Source organism: Pipistrellus kuhlii, unplaced genomic scaffold (genome assembly GCF_014108245.1).
Source record: "Pipistrellus kuhlii isolate mPipKuh1 unplaced genomic scaffold, mPipKuh1.p scaffold_m20_p_9, whole genome shotgun sequence".
NCBI classification, from domain to species: Eukaryota; Metazoa; Chordata; class Mammalia; order Chiroptera; family Vespertilionidae; genus Pipistrellus; species Pipistrellus kuhlii.
In genome coordinates this window covers 30,351,127-30,367,822 of record NW_023425595.1, presented here as the reverse complement: position 1 = coordinate 30,367,822, position 16,696 = coordinate 30,351,127, and the positions used below count along the sequence as shown (strand labels likewise).

At 37.3% G+C, this 16,696-nt stretch overlaps 2 protein-coding genes across 2 annotated transcripts; both read left to right on the top strand.

Moving 5' to 3' along the window:
* The first annotated feature begins 6,458 nt into the window (after positions 1-6,458).
* On the top strand, positions 6,459-7,458 carry LOC118713490 (olfactory receptor 52N2). The gene has a single exon (XM_036428118.1). It carries the CDS (start codon positions 6,475-6,477, stop codon positions 7,438-7,440), a length of 966 nt encoding a protein of 321 aa, XP_036284011.1. The 5' UTR covers positions 6,459-6,474; the 3' UTR covers positions 7,441-7,458.
* A 6,589-nt stretch (positions 7,459-14,047) lies between these two features.
* On the top strand, positions 14,048-15,019 carry LOC118713208 (olfactory receptor 52E4-like). Its single transcript, XM_036427609.1, has one exon. It carries the CDS (start codon positions 14,048-14,050, stop codon positions 15,017-15,019), a length of 972 nt encoding a protein of 323 aa, XP_036283502.1.
* Positions 15,020-16,696: the final 1,677 nt, after the last annotated feature.

Sequence of the window (16,696 nt, the reverse complement as noted above, 5' to 3'; positions counted from 1 at the left end):
TTTCAAAAGGAAGGCTTGCCTCTAGGCTTTTCACTTATTGTAACTCTGATTTGGAATGAAGCTGTACTTCCTGTACTTTCAATAACCAAAAATTTACTATGGGTAGAAGCTCTGTTGTATAGAACTAATTTTGTTGTATCTTATGTGCTTTAGTGAATGAGTCCATTCACTGCAAAAGAAAAACCTAGATCTGCTGGATTTCTGCCCATTTTAGCTGCCTGTTCTAGAAGAAAAATGTACGATTTCACAAGATTCCTTCTCACTGTTTTTACCTTCCAATATATTTTTCACTCACTTAACCAAACACAAGGGATATTAAATTGTCATGATGTTCTCTGTTTCCTTTCTCAAAAATCCCTTCACTATTGAAAACATTCGATTCAGACTTCACTTATATGTGAAATCTAAGAAACAAAATAAATAAATAAACAAAGTAGAATCAGACTCTTAGATACAGAAAACGGACTGATAGCTATCAGAGGGGAAGGGCACTTGGGGGCTGGCTGAAAAAAGTGAAGGTATTAAAAAAAAACCCAAAAAAAACCTCATAAACAGAGATAGCACTATGGAAGAAAAGGAGGTTGAGGGGAGGTAAAAGTAAGTAGTGGTAAATGGTTATAAAAGAAGGCTTGACTTGTGGTTCTCAACACTGAATACAATATACAGATGATGTATTATAAAATTGTACACCTGGAGCCTATATAATTTTATTAATCAATGCCATCCTAGTAAATTACATTAACAATTAAAAATAAAAAATATTTAGATTATAAATGTCTCTCTATGCCATAGAGTCTATGGGATAAATTTAAATGTATAATCAGTATATTTGCTATCTCTTGGAATTGTGTTTCGGATTTGGCAGGCGAGAATTCTACCACTGAACCACCAATGCTCTACAGTGTGTTTCGGATTTGGTAGATTTTGTTCATCAGGTATTCTCACTTCTACCACACCAAGGCAGTAGTGAACAAACTAAGAAATTATTTTTCCTAAACTGCTTCATATATAATGTCACTAAACTTTTACTTACAAACTATGGGGTTACTGTAATGGTCTTTATATCAGAGGTGAAGAATATTTGCTACCAAAACAGGAAGATTGCATGAATATCAGAACACTGAGATTATAATTTAAACTAGAGGCCCAATTCATGAAATTCGTGCACAGGGGTGTGTGTCCCTCAGCCCAGCCTACACCCTTTTCAATCTGGGATTCCTCTCACAATCGAGGACTGCTGGCTCCCAACTGCTCCCTGCCTGCCTTCCTGATTGCCCCTAAGCACTTCTGCCTGGCAGCCTGATCACCCCCTAACGACTCTCATGCCAGCCTGATTGATGCCTAACTCCTCCCCTGCCAGTCTGTTTGCCCCTAACTTCCCTCCCCTGTAGGCCTGGTCACCCCTAAATGTCCTCCCCTACGGCCTGGTCTCCCTCAACTGTTCTCCCTTTCAGGCCTGGTCAATCCAACTGCTTTCCCCTGCAGGCCTGCCCCCCCCCCCCCAACTGCCCTTCCCTGCAGGCCTGGTCACCCCCAACTTCCTTCCTTTGTCAGCCTGGTCACGCCCATCTGCCCTCTCCTGATGGACATCTTATAACAGCCATCTTGTGTCCACATGGGGGCAGCTATCTTTGACCACATGGGGGCAGCCATCTTGTGTGTTGGAGTGATGGTCAATTTGCATATTACTCTTTTATTAGATAGATACCATATGTTAAGATTTATGCTGTTTGGAAGCAGTGTCAGGACAAACAATAACAACATAAGCAACAAGGTAAAACTGGAACATAAACTTAAAAATGTGGAGAAATAAAATGTAATAAATGATATTTGAGTAACAATCTCCAATTAGTTTTGTCATCTTTCTCATTGCAAACTGAAAAATGGATTTCATGAGGTGAAAAACACACAACTTTAAAGACGAAGGATCACAACTGAATTAGAGCAAGCCAGCCAGAATCATTGAGAAATTTAAAAATAATTATAAGGTATAGGATGAGGGAAGAAAATTCTCAGGAAGAGAAAGAATGAAGGGGAGAGAAAAGGAAAGAATAGGAGAGGTAAGGACTGAGAAATGGTGTAAGACACTTCATTTCAAATTTCCTCTCCTGCCCTAGAAACCAAGGCAGAGCTCAGCGGGCCTGGGGGAAATGCCCAGACCTCCACATCCACCTCTCACCATTTGATTAGATCTAGAACCAATCAAGGTACCAAGTACAAAGAACTCATGCCAACATTTCAATTTAGTTAAAGCATGTTTTCTTCCAAACTATGAGATATTAATATTCCCAAAGCAAAGGAAGTGGAAGGAAATTACAAGGTAATACCAAGGCTAGTGAAAATTATCTTGTTCCCTCAGAATCTCTAGAACCATTTGGACAACCATTTCAGATTGGTCATATGTAAAGATGTACAGAGATAAGGCAAATGAAATAACAAAACAAAACATACAAATGGGAGAACACTAAGTACAGTGAGCATTCTATTGTATATGACCTTCTCCAAGGTCTCTACTAACAATTGTGTTTTATGCTTTACTAAATGGAAATATTAATTCAAAATATATAATTAGAATCTCATCTCACTCTTTCCTGAGTTCTGTCTCAGCACTGAATAGCAAATGTACTTTTCCTTAAAATTAAAAATACCATAAACATGGCTTGTCTTTCAAAAACAAAAACAAAACCTAAAATTATTTACAAAGCAGTTTTATAGAAAAACTAATAGGATTGCACAAGAATGGCTTTTGTCTGATAAGAATCAGAGGTGAGAATTTTGAATTTAACATATTTATATTAGAGATTAGAAATCAAAGTACTTTAGTCAATAGAAAAAGAGATTTAATATTGGTCTGAGATTCTCCCTTGATTCCTTTGAAGCAATTAATATCTGTATAAATTATGCTTACCAACCTATATTTTGGGTGATTTTATGTTAGACTGTCACAGCACAGATTTGTTTTTCCAACTAATGCTATGTTTATGCACCCAAAAACACAATGTTATGTTTATGCACCCAAATACACCCTATACGCCCACATAACAGTAGGGAATAAAGAGTTTGTAGGCAAATGTATATGGGTTTGAGGGTGCAAAGTGTGTTATGCAGGAAGAGTTATGTGTGAAGTAGGGCATTTTCCTAAGTATATTTAACATTAATACTTTTATTGTTTTGTATTTTACTCCTGCTTAAAACGCTGATAAATATAGAAATAATCTCTGAAGTCCCGAGGGAACTTTACTCTCTCCAAAGCCTCCTGGGGGCATCTAATATGGAGATCCAATCAGATATAGACACATCTGAAAAAATCCTCAAAGGGTACAGAAATGCTATGCAGAGTGGGACCTGGTTGTTGTAAAATTCTTTGATGCTCTGGAGTCTCAGCCATGCCCATGAGTCTGGTCTTTGCCAACACTGAGGTGAGTTTAGATGATTCCCCAAAACTTGTGTTTTCTCTAAATGTAAATAAAGCTTGTGGTACAAGAAATACAAGTGTTTGGATGTGGTTGATGGCAGCTCAGTAATTCTTCTTAACTCCCACCAGAATAGATGACCATTCGTGGGACTAAGAAGAAAAGCAGAGTTCCCCTCATTGTGAAATAAATTTTAAATTACCTCATGATTTAATGAACATAAAAATGTCTCCACAATAATAGACACCAATAACTTGGGGAAAAAAGAGGTTGTTTTTTTTTTCTGAATTGATGAATATTGATAGTCATCAGAATAGCTTCTAGTGGAAATGTTCTTTGTGAACAAGTAATAGAAAATTAGATTTGAATCCCAGAGGCACTGAGGCAGATTTCTGGAAGGGGCTTCCCTATAAAAATCTTTCTGTATAACTCTGTGTATGTGGGCAAGTCCAGGAATAGGAAGGCAACTATCTCAGAGATAGGTTCTCTCTCACAGACAGGCTCTCTCTTATGGACAAGTTCTCTCTCACAGATAGGCGTTCTCTATATAGAGAGCTCCGTTAGCTAAAGACTAACTTTCTGTGACTTTAAACATTTGTTCTATCTCCTCCTTAAGATATTATTAAAAATAAGCTTTCTCCTATGCCATCATGATTTGTTTAAGCTAGTTATGTTCAGTGTATGCAGTTATATATTAAAATTAGAATCAGTAAGTTAGGACCATGGTGGGCAAACTGCAGCTCGCAAGCCACATGCGGCTCTTTGGCCCCTTGTGTGTGGCTCTTCCACAAAATACTATGGCCTGGGTGAATCTATTTTGAAGAAGTGGCTTTAGAAGTTGTTTTTTTTTTAAAATATATTTTATTGATTTTCTACAGAGAAAAGAAGGGGGATAGAGAGTTAGAAACATTGCTGAGAGAGAAACATCAATCAGTTGCCTCCTGCACACCCCTACTGGGGATGTGCCTGCACCCAGGTACATGCCCTTGGCTGGAATCAAACCTGGGACCCTTCATTCTGCAGGCCAATGCTCTATCCACTAAACCAAACCAGTTAGGGCAAAAAGTTTAAGTTTTAAAAATTTGGCTCTCAAAAAAAATTTCAATTGTTGTACTGTTGATATTTGGTGTTGACTAATGAGTTTGCAGACCATTGATAGAACAACATGTATAAACTGATAAAACCCATGGCTTCAAAGTCAAAATCATGTGGATTTGAATCATGGCTCTATAAACTCTTAGTATTTGTGGCCTTAGGAATTTTATTGATTCACTCTGGAGTTAAGTTTCCTCATGTATAAATGAGGATAAAAACATACATCCATGGCATTTTTTGTAAGTTTGGATACAGGATTAATTATTAGCTCCATAAATATAGAAGGTTTTATCTGTTTGGTTCACCAATATATTCCTAGAAACTAGAAGGACAGCTGGCATGTGAAAGACAGTCAATAAAGATCTGTTAAGTATGTTTTAGCACATAACATGGCAAGTATTATTTATTATTATAATAGATAACATATATTGATTACCTACTAGATTCCAGGTATCACTTGAAGGATTAACTCTCACTGAATCATTCTAACACCTCTATAGTAGGTGTTTTTATCACTCCTCCCCCTTTAAAAGTCACAAAATTATAAAAAAAGAAAGCTGAGTTTGCTCAAGTCCATCGAGCTAGTTAATATTAGAATCTCATGGAGTCTGCATGTCCATGTTCTGTATAAATTAGAATGCAATAAAGCTCTGCTCTCATATTTTCAGAGGGCAGACACTCATCTATTTTGCTTTCCTTCTTTGGAATATGCTCTAATAGCAGAATTCATTTACCTCTATGAGAAAGAACTGTCAGAGAAGGTGTAAAGAGAAATCATTTACTGAGGAGGCAGAGAGGAAACTGACCCAGAGTTTATCTGTTACTTTGTTTGGTTATGATTTGAGTGTAGATCAATTGTTTAATTAAATGGTGTTGATGCTTGGAAGAGGCTGAGGATTTTCATTGATGGGTGATCAGTTTGAGTTTAGAAGCCAGACATGCAAAGACAAATTTTCTTCCTCCTCTGATATCTGAATATCCTGGTCTTTTGTTTTCAATCTTGTGGCTCCAGTGCCCTCTGGCTGTCTTAGAAGGAGGCAGACATCAGAGGTGGCATCGCCTGCATGCCGGTTCTCACTGCAGAAGTTCCGATGCTTAGTTACCTAGACCAGCAGGAGCCTTTCAAGGATTGAACTGGACCATATGTCCCTGGGTTTCCTTCTGGGTTGAGACATTTATAATGTTTGCTGTCTAAAATGTGAGAATATAGTTTAGTCTCTTGGAGTCCCTAGTAACTAGCATTTGCTTTCTAAAGTTCACTTCTCAATCACCCCATGTAACTGCAATTTTCAAAATCTCATACTAAAGAGATTTCCCATCATAAAGTACACAACTGCACTTGAGTTACAGCAGGATTGAGAAGCTTCATTTGAATTGTCTTGATATATTAATAAAGGTAAATTTGATCACATGGGTTGCTTTATACTGTGGTAGAAAAAAATAATAGTAGTAGTAATAACAGTAGTACTACAGCTAATGTTTATTGAGTATTCATCATGTACTCTGCACAATTTTAACAGATTACATAAATGGTTTTATTGAATAATCTGAAAATTTTCTGAATTTGGCACAATATTAGCCCCATCTTAGATTGAGAAAAATGAGCCACAAAATGGCTAAAAAATTGTCAACATCACATTCAAGGTAAGAAGATGGAATGTACAGTTGGACAATGTGACTCCAGGGCAACTTGAACACTTCACATTCAAAATGTTATCAGTGGGGTTTTTCTGTTGTTTTTGTTCATTTGTTTTGCATTTAGTTTCCAAGTCCTCTACTCACTTAAAAAAAAAAAAAGTTCTTTATTGATTAAGTATTTACATATGTGTCCTTATTCTCCCATTACCCCCCACACCCCCTATTCATGCCCCATGTTGTCTGTGCTTATACTCACTTTTGAATCACTTCTTTGTCCAGCAAACTTCAGTTTTAAAAGAAGTAAAATGCCCATCTCCTGTCAGCCATTATGTGGGGAACCAACAGCTCCAGCCTGACTCCCGAATTCTTTATCTTGAATGGTGTTCCTGGGCTGGAAGCTGCACACACCTGGATCTCCCTGCCCTTCTGCTTCATGTACATCATTGCTGTCTTGGGGAACTGTGGGCTCATGTACCTCATCAGCCACGAGGAGGCCCTGCACCGGCCCATGTACTACTTCCTGGCCCTGCTCTCCTTCACAGATGTCACTCTGTGCACCACCACTGTCCCCAAAATGCTGTGCATATTCTGGTTCAACCTCAAGGAGATTGACTTTAATGCCTGCCTGGCTCAGATGTTTTTTGTCCACATGCTGACAGGGATGGAGTCTGGGGTGCTTATGCTCATGGCTCTGGATCGTTATGTGGCCATCTGCTACCCTTTACGTTATTCCACCATCCTCACCAACTCTGTAATTGCCAAGGCCGGTCTTGCCACCTTTCTGAGGGGTGTGCTGCTCGTCATCCCATTCACATTCCTCACCAAGCGCCTGTCCTATTGCCGGGGCAACTTCATCCCCCATACCTACTGTGACCACATGTCTGTGGCCAAGGTGTCCTGTGGCAATTTCAAGATCAATGCTATTTATGGTCTGATGGTTGCTCTCCTTATTGGTATGTTTGACATCTGCTGCATTTCCCTGTCTTACACTATGATACTGCGAGCTGTCGTGAGCCTGTCATCCGCAGATGCCCGTCACAAAGCCTTCAGCACCTGCACGTCGCATATCTGTGCCATTGTGATCACCTATGTCCCAGCTTTTTTCACTTTCTTCACTCACCGTTTTGGGGAACACAGTATCCCGCACCACATACACATCATTGTGGCCAACCTTTATCTGCTACTGCCCCCGACAATGAACCCAATTGTTTATGGAGTCAAAACCAAACAGATTCGGGAAGGTGTCATCAAATTTTTACTTGGAGACAAGGCTGTCTTGACCCAAGACAACTAAATCATAAATCACAAAGACATATTGCTGGGCTGTTGGGGATTTTAAAAAAAAATGAGTGGAGGAGAAATGTGTAAAAGATGTGAGAAAATGGTATTAAAAGCATGAGTCCTCAATGTATAGAGTCTCTGGAGCATTTGTGAGTAGATATTATGAAATGTTTCTTTTGTGCAAAAATCTGCCAAAGAAGAGAATGCAGAAGAAAGAGATGACATATCTTCCTTGTAGATTTCATGTTTTACATAGGGATGTATAGGCTCATATGACTAGTGAGAACAGACAGGTAACAAAGTGAGGATTGCAGGCCTGTTGGTAGTGTATGCAGTGCCTATCAGAAGAGGAAGTTGTGGTGACGTGGAGCAAGCATGTCCTCTACACAAAGGGCAAATTCTATTCCATTCAAGCATCTGAGCACATTGTTGCCATGGGATACTATAGGCCCAGTGTTGCAAAATTTTTGTCTATTTTTAAGACAAGCTAGGCTCAGATGTTTTCTGAAATCTTCCTATTTTAATTATTTGCTAAATGTTTGTTTGTTCTTAACTACTCTACATTCCATTTAAGACATGTCTAAGAGTTCTGTTTACCCATTTCATCAAGTTGGGACCTCCACAATTTTACACCTAAAAAATAAAATTGTGATTTTTACCAGTCCAGCAGCTAAAATTATTGATTAAATTCTTAGTATGTGCTATAATGTATCCACTTCTTCATTCATTTTTTGATATGTTTATGTAGGTGATATTATTGGTCATACCTTGGGTTTAATGAAAGAGAAGAGAAGAGAGAGAGAGAGAAAGAGAGAGAGAGAAGCATTGCCAAGAGAGACACTTAAAATAAAGTCAGGAGGCTACTAAGGAAGTGGGGCCTGTGCACATCCCATGCCTCAGTTTTCAGAACTACTATTAAGTTGCTAAACTTGTTGCAAAACTCAGCTCAAGGACAATCCTGAAACATTCTGGAGCCATAAATATGCTGGACAACCTGGACACACCCTTCCTTGTAGTTTTCATCTCCCCACCTTTCCTTGTTCTCTCTAGAGCACACTTTGGGTTACTACCTGAATCTGCATCTCTTGGATTTGACCCCAAGTAAACTTTTACTTTATTCTACAGCCTCAGATTTTTATTGGTTAACATACAAAAACATTTTTGATGCCAATACATATACTTTCAACTAATAATTTTGGCCTTAGATAGTGATCATCTGTTTTGTTTTGTAAGGGAAGGAAAAGTTTTTCTCAGTGCTTTTAGAGTCCCTGGCTGGATCTAAAAGGTAAACTGACAAAGGCCTATTAACATGAGAAAAGCATACAAATGTTTTTGAATTTTTACGTGTACACAGGAGTCTTCACAAGAAAATGAAGACCTGAAGAAGTGACTTGAGAAAAAAGTTTTTACACTTGTTAGACAAAGAAACAATCCATTTGTAAAACAAATAAACAAAAAACAATTGGAAAAAAACTTGACAAACCTTTGGACTGGGGAAGTAAATAGTGAGGAAATAACTAGGAAGATAACAGCTTAACAGGTTTTGTTTGCAGTTTCCTTTGGTACTTTTGCTAATAAGAGTTTGTCTCCAGGAAAAGAAGTTTTTCCCTGCCTCTAGGCAAAAGAGGAAGCAACCACCATAATCAAATATTGTATGTTCTTCCAGATTCTCCCACAACGACAGGCTTTTAAAACCCAAATGATAGCATACTAAATACTGTTTTTTATTGAACGATATATTGTGATATTCCTTTATCCCATATCTCTGTATAGAACATCTTTTATCTTTGTATAACCTTTTCTTCTTTACATTTGGAGTAATGTTGGAGTGCATAAACTTTACCAAGCTCATTTGTCCATTTAGAAGCTCCAAAACTATTTCTAGAAGGAATTGTTAGATCACAGCACATTGTTCCTTTATTTGGAGAGGTGGTACCCCAAATTTGTAAAGTAGAAGACCAACTTTTCCCCAACATTCATTAAATAATGTTTTAATAAATTTCAAATATTTTGCCATTTGGAGTTGTAAAACAATAAAACTGTTATTTACATACTATCCAACAATGAATTAACCAGATTTCTATATACTTATAATTTATTTAGTTTTATGTGCATACCTATTAATAACCTTGACTGATATTTTATTAGGCATTTAACAATTATTTGCTAGATCTCTTTATTTAGCTGTTTATTCCTTTGCCCATGATATGAGTCACATAGTTCTATTCCCTCATATCTCTCTTGGTCTTGTTTATGGCTATTTTTATCATAGAAATTTTTAAAGAGTCAAATATATTAATATTTTCTTTAATGACTACAAAGTTTTATCTCAGGTTTATAATGGTTGTTGCTCATCTGAGATTATTGGAATAAAAATATTCTCCCATATATTCTTCTATATTATTTCTTTCATTTTAATCTTAACTTTTTGAATAAGTGAGATATAACACATTTGCAAAACAGTGCACAAAGCTCAGTAAATTGTCAACATTCATGTAACCTTTTTCACCTCATGGCACACATAAACTAATTACTAAAATTTTGCAGCTCATCAAAAATATATCCTATTTCTGCCAATCTGACAAAAAAAAAATAAGTATAATATTAATTTACATAAGGTGGCTATTATTGTGTTGGCTGTGGTCAGTTTTTTATTTGACATTCTAAGGGGGAAAAAGGTCAGTGATCCTGACTAAATAGTTAGGTATTGCATGTCTTAAACATTCTTGTGTCACACTCGTTGAAATCCCTGCTGTATGTCATACCAAAGTGAAACAAACAAGTGAATTCCCTGACTCTTATCCTCAAACTGAGAGGCTCACTCTTAGTGATAGAGGCAGAAATAGAATACTGGGGGCCAACTATAATGGTAAGAAATATTAATCATGTTCTATTAACCATGATTGTTTCGTTCTGGTTAAAGAAGGCACTTTCGAACCTGGCTGGGTGTGGTACGGGACCTGGGAGCTCACCTGGAAGTGCAGCCCATCCTCCCCATCAAAGAACGGCCTATTATCATAGAAAGATTAATAACCTCGTTGCAGAAACCAGAGCCACCGGCCCTTTGAAGACCCCCAGCCTTTGCAGGCCTTCAGGCCTCTGCAAATCTCCAACCTGAATTACCTGTAAACTGCTCATTTGATATACCTTTTTGCCTAGTTCCCCATGTAATCTTTGTCCTTCTACCCAATATAAGCAGCTGTTACCGAGCAGATTTTTGTGGATGACCTGCTGCTCTCCCATTCTGCCAGAAGTATTTGGATAAATGCTCATATGTGATTCAATCCTGTTTCTGCTTAATTGACTCTAGTAGTGACAGGCAGCATGGACCCACTGAATGTTCCGTTACATTAGCACACAATCAGTGCAATGATATTCAACCTCATCAAATGGGAGCCAGGCTCACAGTGTCTAGTACCTGTGACCACTTGATTGTGATCTTCCATCTTCGTCCCCCATCGGGAAGTTAATGATTGCAAAGGAAGCCAGGTGAATTCACTGAACTTACAGCTGTGCTTCCCTGGTTAAGGGGACAAATGTAATAAGATTTACTGTATTCCCAGCCCTGGTTTATGATGGAAACACTGGGATGCAGGGGCTCTTCCCATGACTGTTAAAAGGTTTGCAGCTCATACACCAATCACTTAGTTCATAGCACACAGAGGCTATTAAGGGGGACTGTGGACCATCTGGAAGATGAGGACAATGAATATTACGAAATTGTACTCTATTCCTTTGAGGTTAGAATTTATTCCACTGATGGAACCCTGGATATGTCCCATGCCAAAGGGAGCGTGATCTGATGACTTGAATCAGAGTTACTAACTTCCAACTGTAAACACCACTGCATACCAACACCACTGCATACCAACACCACTGCATACCAACACCACTGCATACCAACACCACCGCATACCAACACCACTGCATACCAACTGCAAACTTAAATAATTACCATTAGGATGGCCAAATCTTTTGTAGTTGTCATTTCATGCCTTATATCTCCCGTGGGCCTGGGGGGTAAGAAAACATTGACACAAAGACTGACAGAAAGACTGCCTGCTTCTTCTGAAGAATTAAATGAACCATTTTGCCCAGTGATACAAACACCCTGAATAAAGTCATTCTTTGGCAGTGTTCACCATTGACCAGTAACATGTTCAAAATTGTCATATCTCAGCTTTCTATATTTCAATAATCCGGGTTTCTGATGGAACTGAGTATGACAAATAGAGTCCATTTCTTGGGAATTAGTGGTTCAAAGAAATAAGTAAGGGTTAATCTTTCAGATTTCCTGCAGGTTGGTCACTCAGAGAAGCAGTTGGTCTCCTATATAATACCATGAAAACTGGGTACAAATGAGTAATAAATTAAATGATGGAAGAATGCTGAGAAACTGTTTCATGTTAATGGTGGACCATATTACATAAGGAGGTAAGTTATTTACTTCTCTGCTATTTCTTCTCCTTATTCTCCTTTTTCTCACTGACTTCTCAAATCTTCATGTTGCATTTATTTAACCTTTATTTACTTATACATTTTAGGATTTCTAGCCTCCAATTATTTTGTTTTCCTGTTTTGGTAAACCTGTTCATCCATGGTATAGTCTCGACCCTGGGGGCCTAATATATGTTGGTCTGAACAAAAAGGACATTGAACTTAGAGAGCACAAAAAGGAATGTCTGAGCTCTGAATTCTGACATGGCTAAATAGGACTGATACATTCAATCACAATAGTGTTGGGTCCCAGGAAAAGAGATTCTGTGTCTCTGTGTATGAGTCCAAATGTAATTTGTAATGACCTAAAAACCTGCTACTGCTCCAATCTCCATGAAATTCCACTGATTAGCACAATTCTGGAAAATTTGACATTGTGCAGTGTCTGGCCATTTCCCCTTATTTAACCCAGAGTAGGAATATTTCAGGAGTCTTTAAGCCTATCTGCTCACTACTATTCCAGACCATTTTTACATGCCTGGCATTAGCATTATTTTTATACCTATTGTTTCTCCGGTATATATTATACATTTCCAATTATATTATTGTGCTTTTGTTATTGTAAATGAAAGCCAACATTTATTAAGAGTTTAAGGCTGTTAAGCCAAAGATAAAACTCAGGTGTCATCTGTGGGGTTGGTCCAAGTGGAGACTAATAATGGAAGATGGTAGCCATAGATCCCATGGTTCAGAAATATAGTCATAGGAGAATAAACTATTTCTTTCAGAAAGAGGAACCTTCCAGACCCTAGGGATTAATGGTCCTGTGGGAGATGAGCTGGGGGTTGGAAGCCTATCGGAGCATAAACATTGATGTTCCTTTGTAGGCGTCACAAATAAAGTCAGGAGAGATGCTGCTATAATCTGGTCCTAAAGGGATCATGGTCAAGGCTAAGACAGGTGATGCTACTACTCAAGGCTGAGCTCTGGGAGTGAGGCACCAGAAATGAGGTTTGAGAAATAAGTGACAAACTAGAAACCTCTGAAACTGAAGCTGAGAAACTCAGACGTATAAGGTAGGTGTTGTTTTAATATTCTTGGTAGGGTACAGTGTCCAACTTTATTTCTTCTTAATTTCAGGTGTTGTTTTTTTTTAAGTGTAGGTCAAACAGAATGTGTTTTATATTTATTTATCTTTTTTGTTGTTGAAAGTATTAGAGTTGTCCCATTCCCCCAACCCACATTGAGCCCTCCTCCACCCCACGCCTGACTCTTTCCCAAGCCTTCACCACACTATAGTCTATGTCCATGAGCTATTGATATATGCATAAAAGTTCTTAGGTTAATCTTTTTTAACAAAGGTTTTCTTTCTATGCAGAATTTGTAGAATAAATTTCTATAGAAATTTCAATAGAAAACTTGAGCAAACCCTTGGAAGTAAGTTATTCCTTTGTCTTATCTGACTCTCACTTAGCTAAGGGAACCTTTCAAGCAAAAATACCCCCAACTCCGACTTACCACACCAGCTATGTATCACAGAAGAAAAAAATAAGGAAGAAGAGGAAAAGTTTGATTTTTTTTTTTTTTTTTACTCCTCCTCACAAACCTGCATCCTGTTTCCTCAGAAAGTTATTGACTTTTCTAAAGCTCTTGTTTCACACCTTATGAAAGCTGTTCACATACCAGAGGGCTAAAAGAATATTCATTCTAGAATTCAAATTCAAGCACCATCTTGTCTTAAAGATACTTAATGTTCATTATTAGCTTTATGTTAAAATCACCCCCATAATGCACTTTTATATCTGCTTAGATGTCGCTTTGTTAGGACTTCCCATATGATAAATTTAAAATGATGCCAGTTTCATCATTACTCAATTGCCATTGTTGTTTTCCTTTATATTTATCTTATCTATACACATTTATATAATGATACATATTTTAATAATATTTAATATTATAAAGTGAGATTTTGTCTGATTTCTTTGCTATACTCAACAGAATTGTTAGTATTTTTTCATATCTAAATGAGTCCATACTTTCAAGGATGGTATATAATCTTCACAATTTTCTGCTCATTGCTGCTTCAATTTCATTATGTTGTTTTATTTGATGTGGTTTGATTTTAAATGTTTTGATAATGTGTTTGTTTTTCCTTTTGATTGCAAAGAGAAAACAGAGAGGGAATGTCCCCCTCCAATGACACCAACTTCCACCCCTCCTCTTTCATCCTGCTGGGAGTTCCAGGCCTTGAAGAGATGCACTTTTGGATCGGATTTCCTTTTTGTTCTGTATATTTGATTGCCCTTTTGGGGAACATCACTATCCTGTTTGTGATCAAGAATGACCACAGTCTTCATCAGCCCATGTTTTATTTCCTGGCTATGTTAGCCTCCGTTGATCTGGGCCTGTCCACATCTACTATCCCAAAGATGTTGGGTATATTCTGGTTTTCTTTAAACGAGATTAGCTTTGGGGGTTGTGTCACCCAGATGTTCTTCATTCATATATTCACTGGTATGGAGACGGTCGTGCTGGTTGCCATGGCCTTTGACCGCTATGTTGCCATCTGCAACCCTCTGCGGTACAGCCTGATTCTCACTAACAGAACCATTGGCCTCACCCTTGTGGTGATGTTTGGTGTCAATTTCATTTTGGATATTCCTCTGGTGTTTCTCATCTGGAGGCTTCCCTTCTGTGGACACCGTAGAATGCCCCACACGTACTGTGAGCACATGGGGATTGCTCGGCTGGCCTGTGCCAATATAAAGGTAAACATGATATTTGGATTAATTCTCATATCAATGATGTTCGTTGATGTGGTTCTGATTTTCATCTCCTATGTGAGAATACTCCAAGCTGTCTTTTGCCTTCCCTCTCGCGATGCCAGGCTCAAAGCTCTTAATACTTGTGGCTCGCATATCTGTGTTATCCTAGCCTTCTTCACTCCAGCTTTCTTCTCCTTCATGACCCATCGGTTTGGCAGGAATGTTCCCACATACATTCACATTCTCCTGGCCAATTTATATGTTGTCGTGCCCCCGGCCCTAAATCCTGTCATCTATGGAGTGAGGACTAAGCAGATTCGGGAGTGGGTTTCAAGTTTCTTTTTGAAAAAAACCAACATAAACTCTCTCATAGATTCTCATTTTAAATAGGGAAAAGCAATGTATTTCTCAATTACAGATGCAACAACAACAAAAAAATACTTTGAACTTATTATTATTTTATTTATAATTTCTTTAGATATCCCAATTAGAATATATAATGTGATTACTGTCGAAGCAATCAGGAACATTTATGGAATACCTACAAATTTTGGATAATTTAATTACAAGATTTTATTGGACTTACTATTATTTTATTTATAATTTCTTTAGATATCCCAATTAGAATATAAAATGTGATTACTGTCGAAGCAATCACAAACATTTATGGAATACCTACAAATTTTGGATAATTTAGTTACAAGATTTTATTAGAATTAGGTCTTTAAGTAGGATTGTGTGGAATAAAATGCTTCTTTTTATTTTCAGGAAGTCAATTGTTCTGGCCACATTGCCCAACTTATACACATGCCTACATCAGGGAATACAGGTTTTTAATACTTGTAACAGATTCATTCATTCCTTTCTTACTTGCTTAATTATTTTTATCAACAATCTCATTGATACTTTATTATGTGCCACAATCTGATGTCATATAAATATAAATATAGAAATGTACATGGCATTTTAAGGGTCTTATAAGAAGAAGCATTTGGAGAAATTTTGCATGGAGTTTTCTCAGTCATCATGTAGATGCAGATCTCACTATAAGTAATTTATTGTTCAAAGTGAACTGGTCTGTCTGTAGATGTGTATACATGCAATACTGCAAAACATATATAAATGTAATTATATTTATATTTTAATAATCTATCTCCATCTCAGAAAGAGGAAGAGAGTGAGAGACAAAGAATTTCATAGAAACATCAATATGGCACGGAAAATAAACCCATTTTCTCAAAAACTTACTCAAAAAGTTTTCCCCCCTTGTGTTATTATGTTGAAAAATCATGTATGTTTATCACTGTGAGGTGTTGTTTTTTTCCATTTGAAACTATTACAAATAAAGCTGCTATGAACATCCAGGTACAAGTATTTGTGTGAACAATTGTTTTCTTTTGAGTACATACCAAGGGGTATTTTAGTTGGGTCATATGATAGATGTATTTTAAAATATATTTTAGTGATTTTTTACAGAGAGGAAGGGAAAGGGATAGAGAACTAGAAACATCGATGATGAGAGAAACATTGACCAGCTGCCTCCTGCACATCCCCCACCAGGGATGTGCCCACAACCAATGTATATGCCCTTGACCGGAATCGAACCTGGGACCTTTCAGTCCACAGACCGATGCTCTATCCACTGAGCCAAACTGGTTTCGGCTATAGATGTATATATTTTAAACAATACTTTTAAAACTTCAAAATTGTCCTCCAAAATCTTTTCATTTTGCATTTAATTAGCAATGAATGAAAGTTCTGATTGCTCCATATCCTTGCTAATATTTGGTAATGCCAGTATTTTTAATTTTAGCAATTTTAATTGTATTGCTGTCTACTGTGGTTTCAATTTACATTTCCCTAATGACCAATGATGGTGAGCATCTTTTTATATGCTCAGTGACTATTTGTATACTGCTTGTGAAATATGTATTAAAATGTTACCTTATTTTAATAGGGTTTTGTCTTTTTTAAGATTGACTTGTAAAATTTTTTCATATTCTGCATAAAAATTCATAATCTGATCTATGTGTTGCATGTAACTTCTCTCAGTCCAGAGCTTTCATT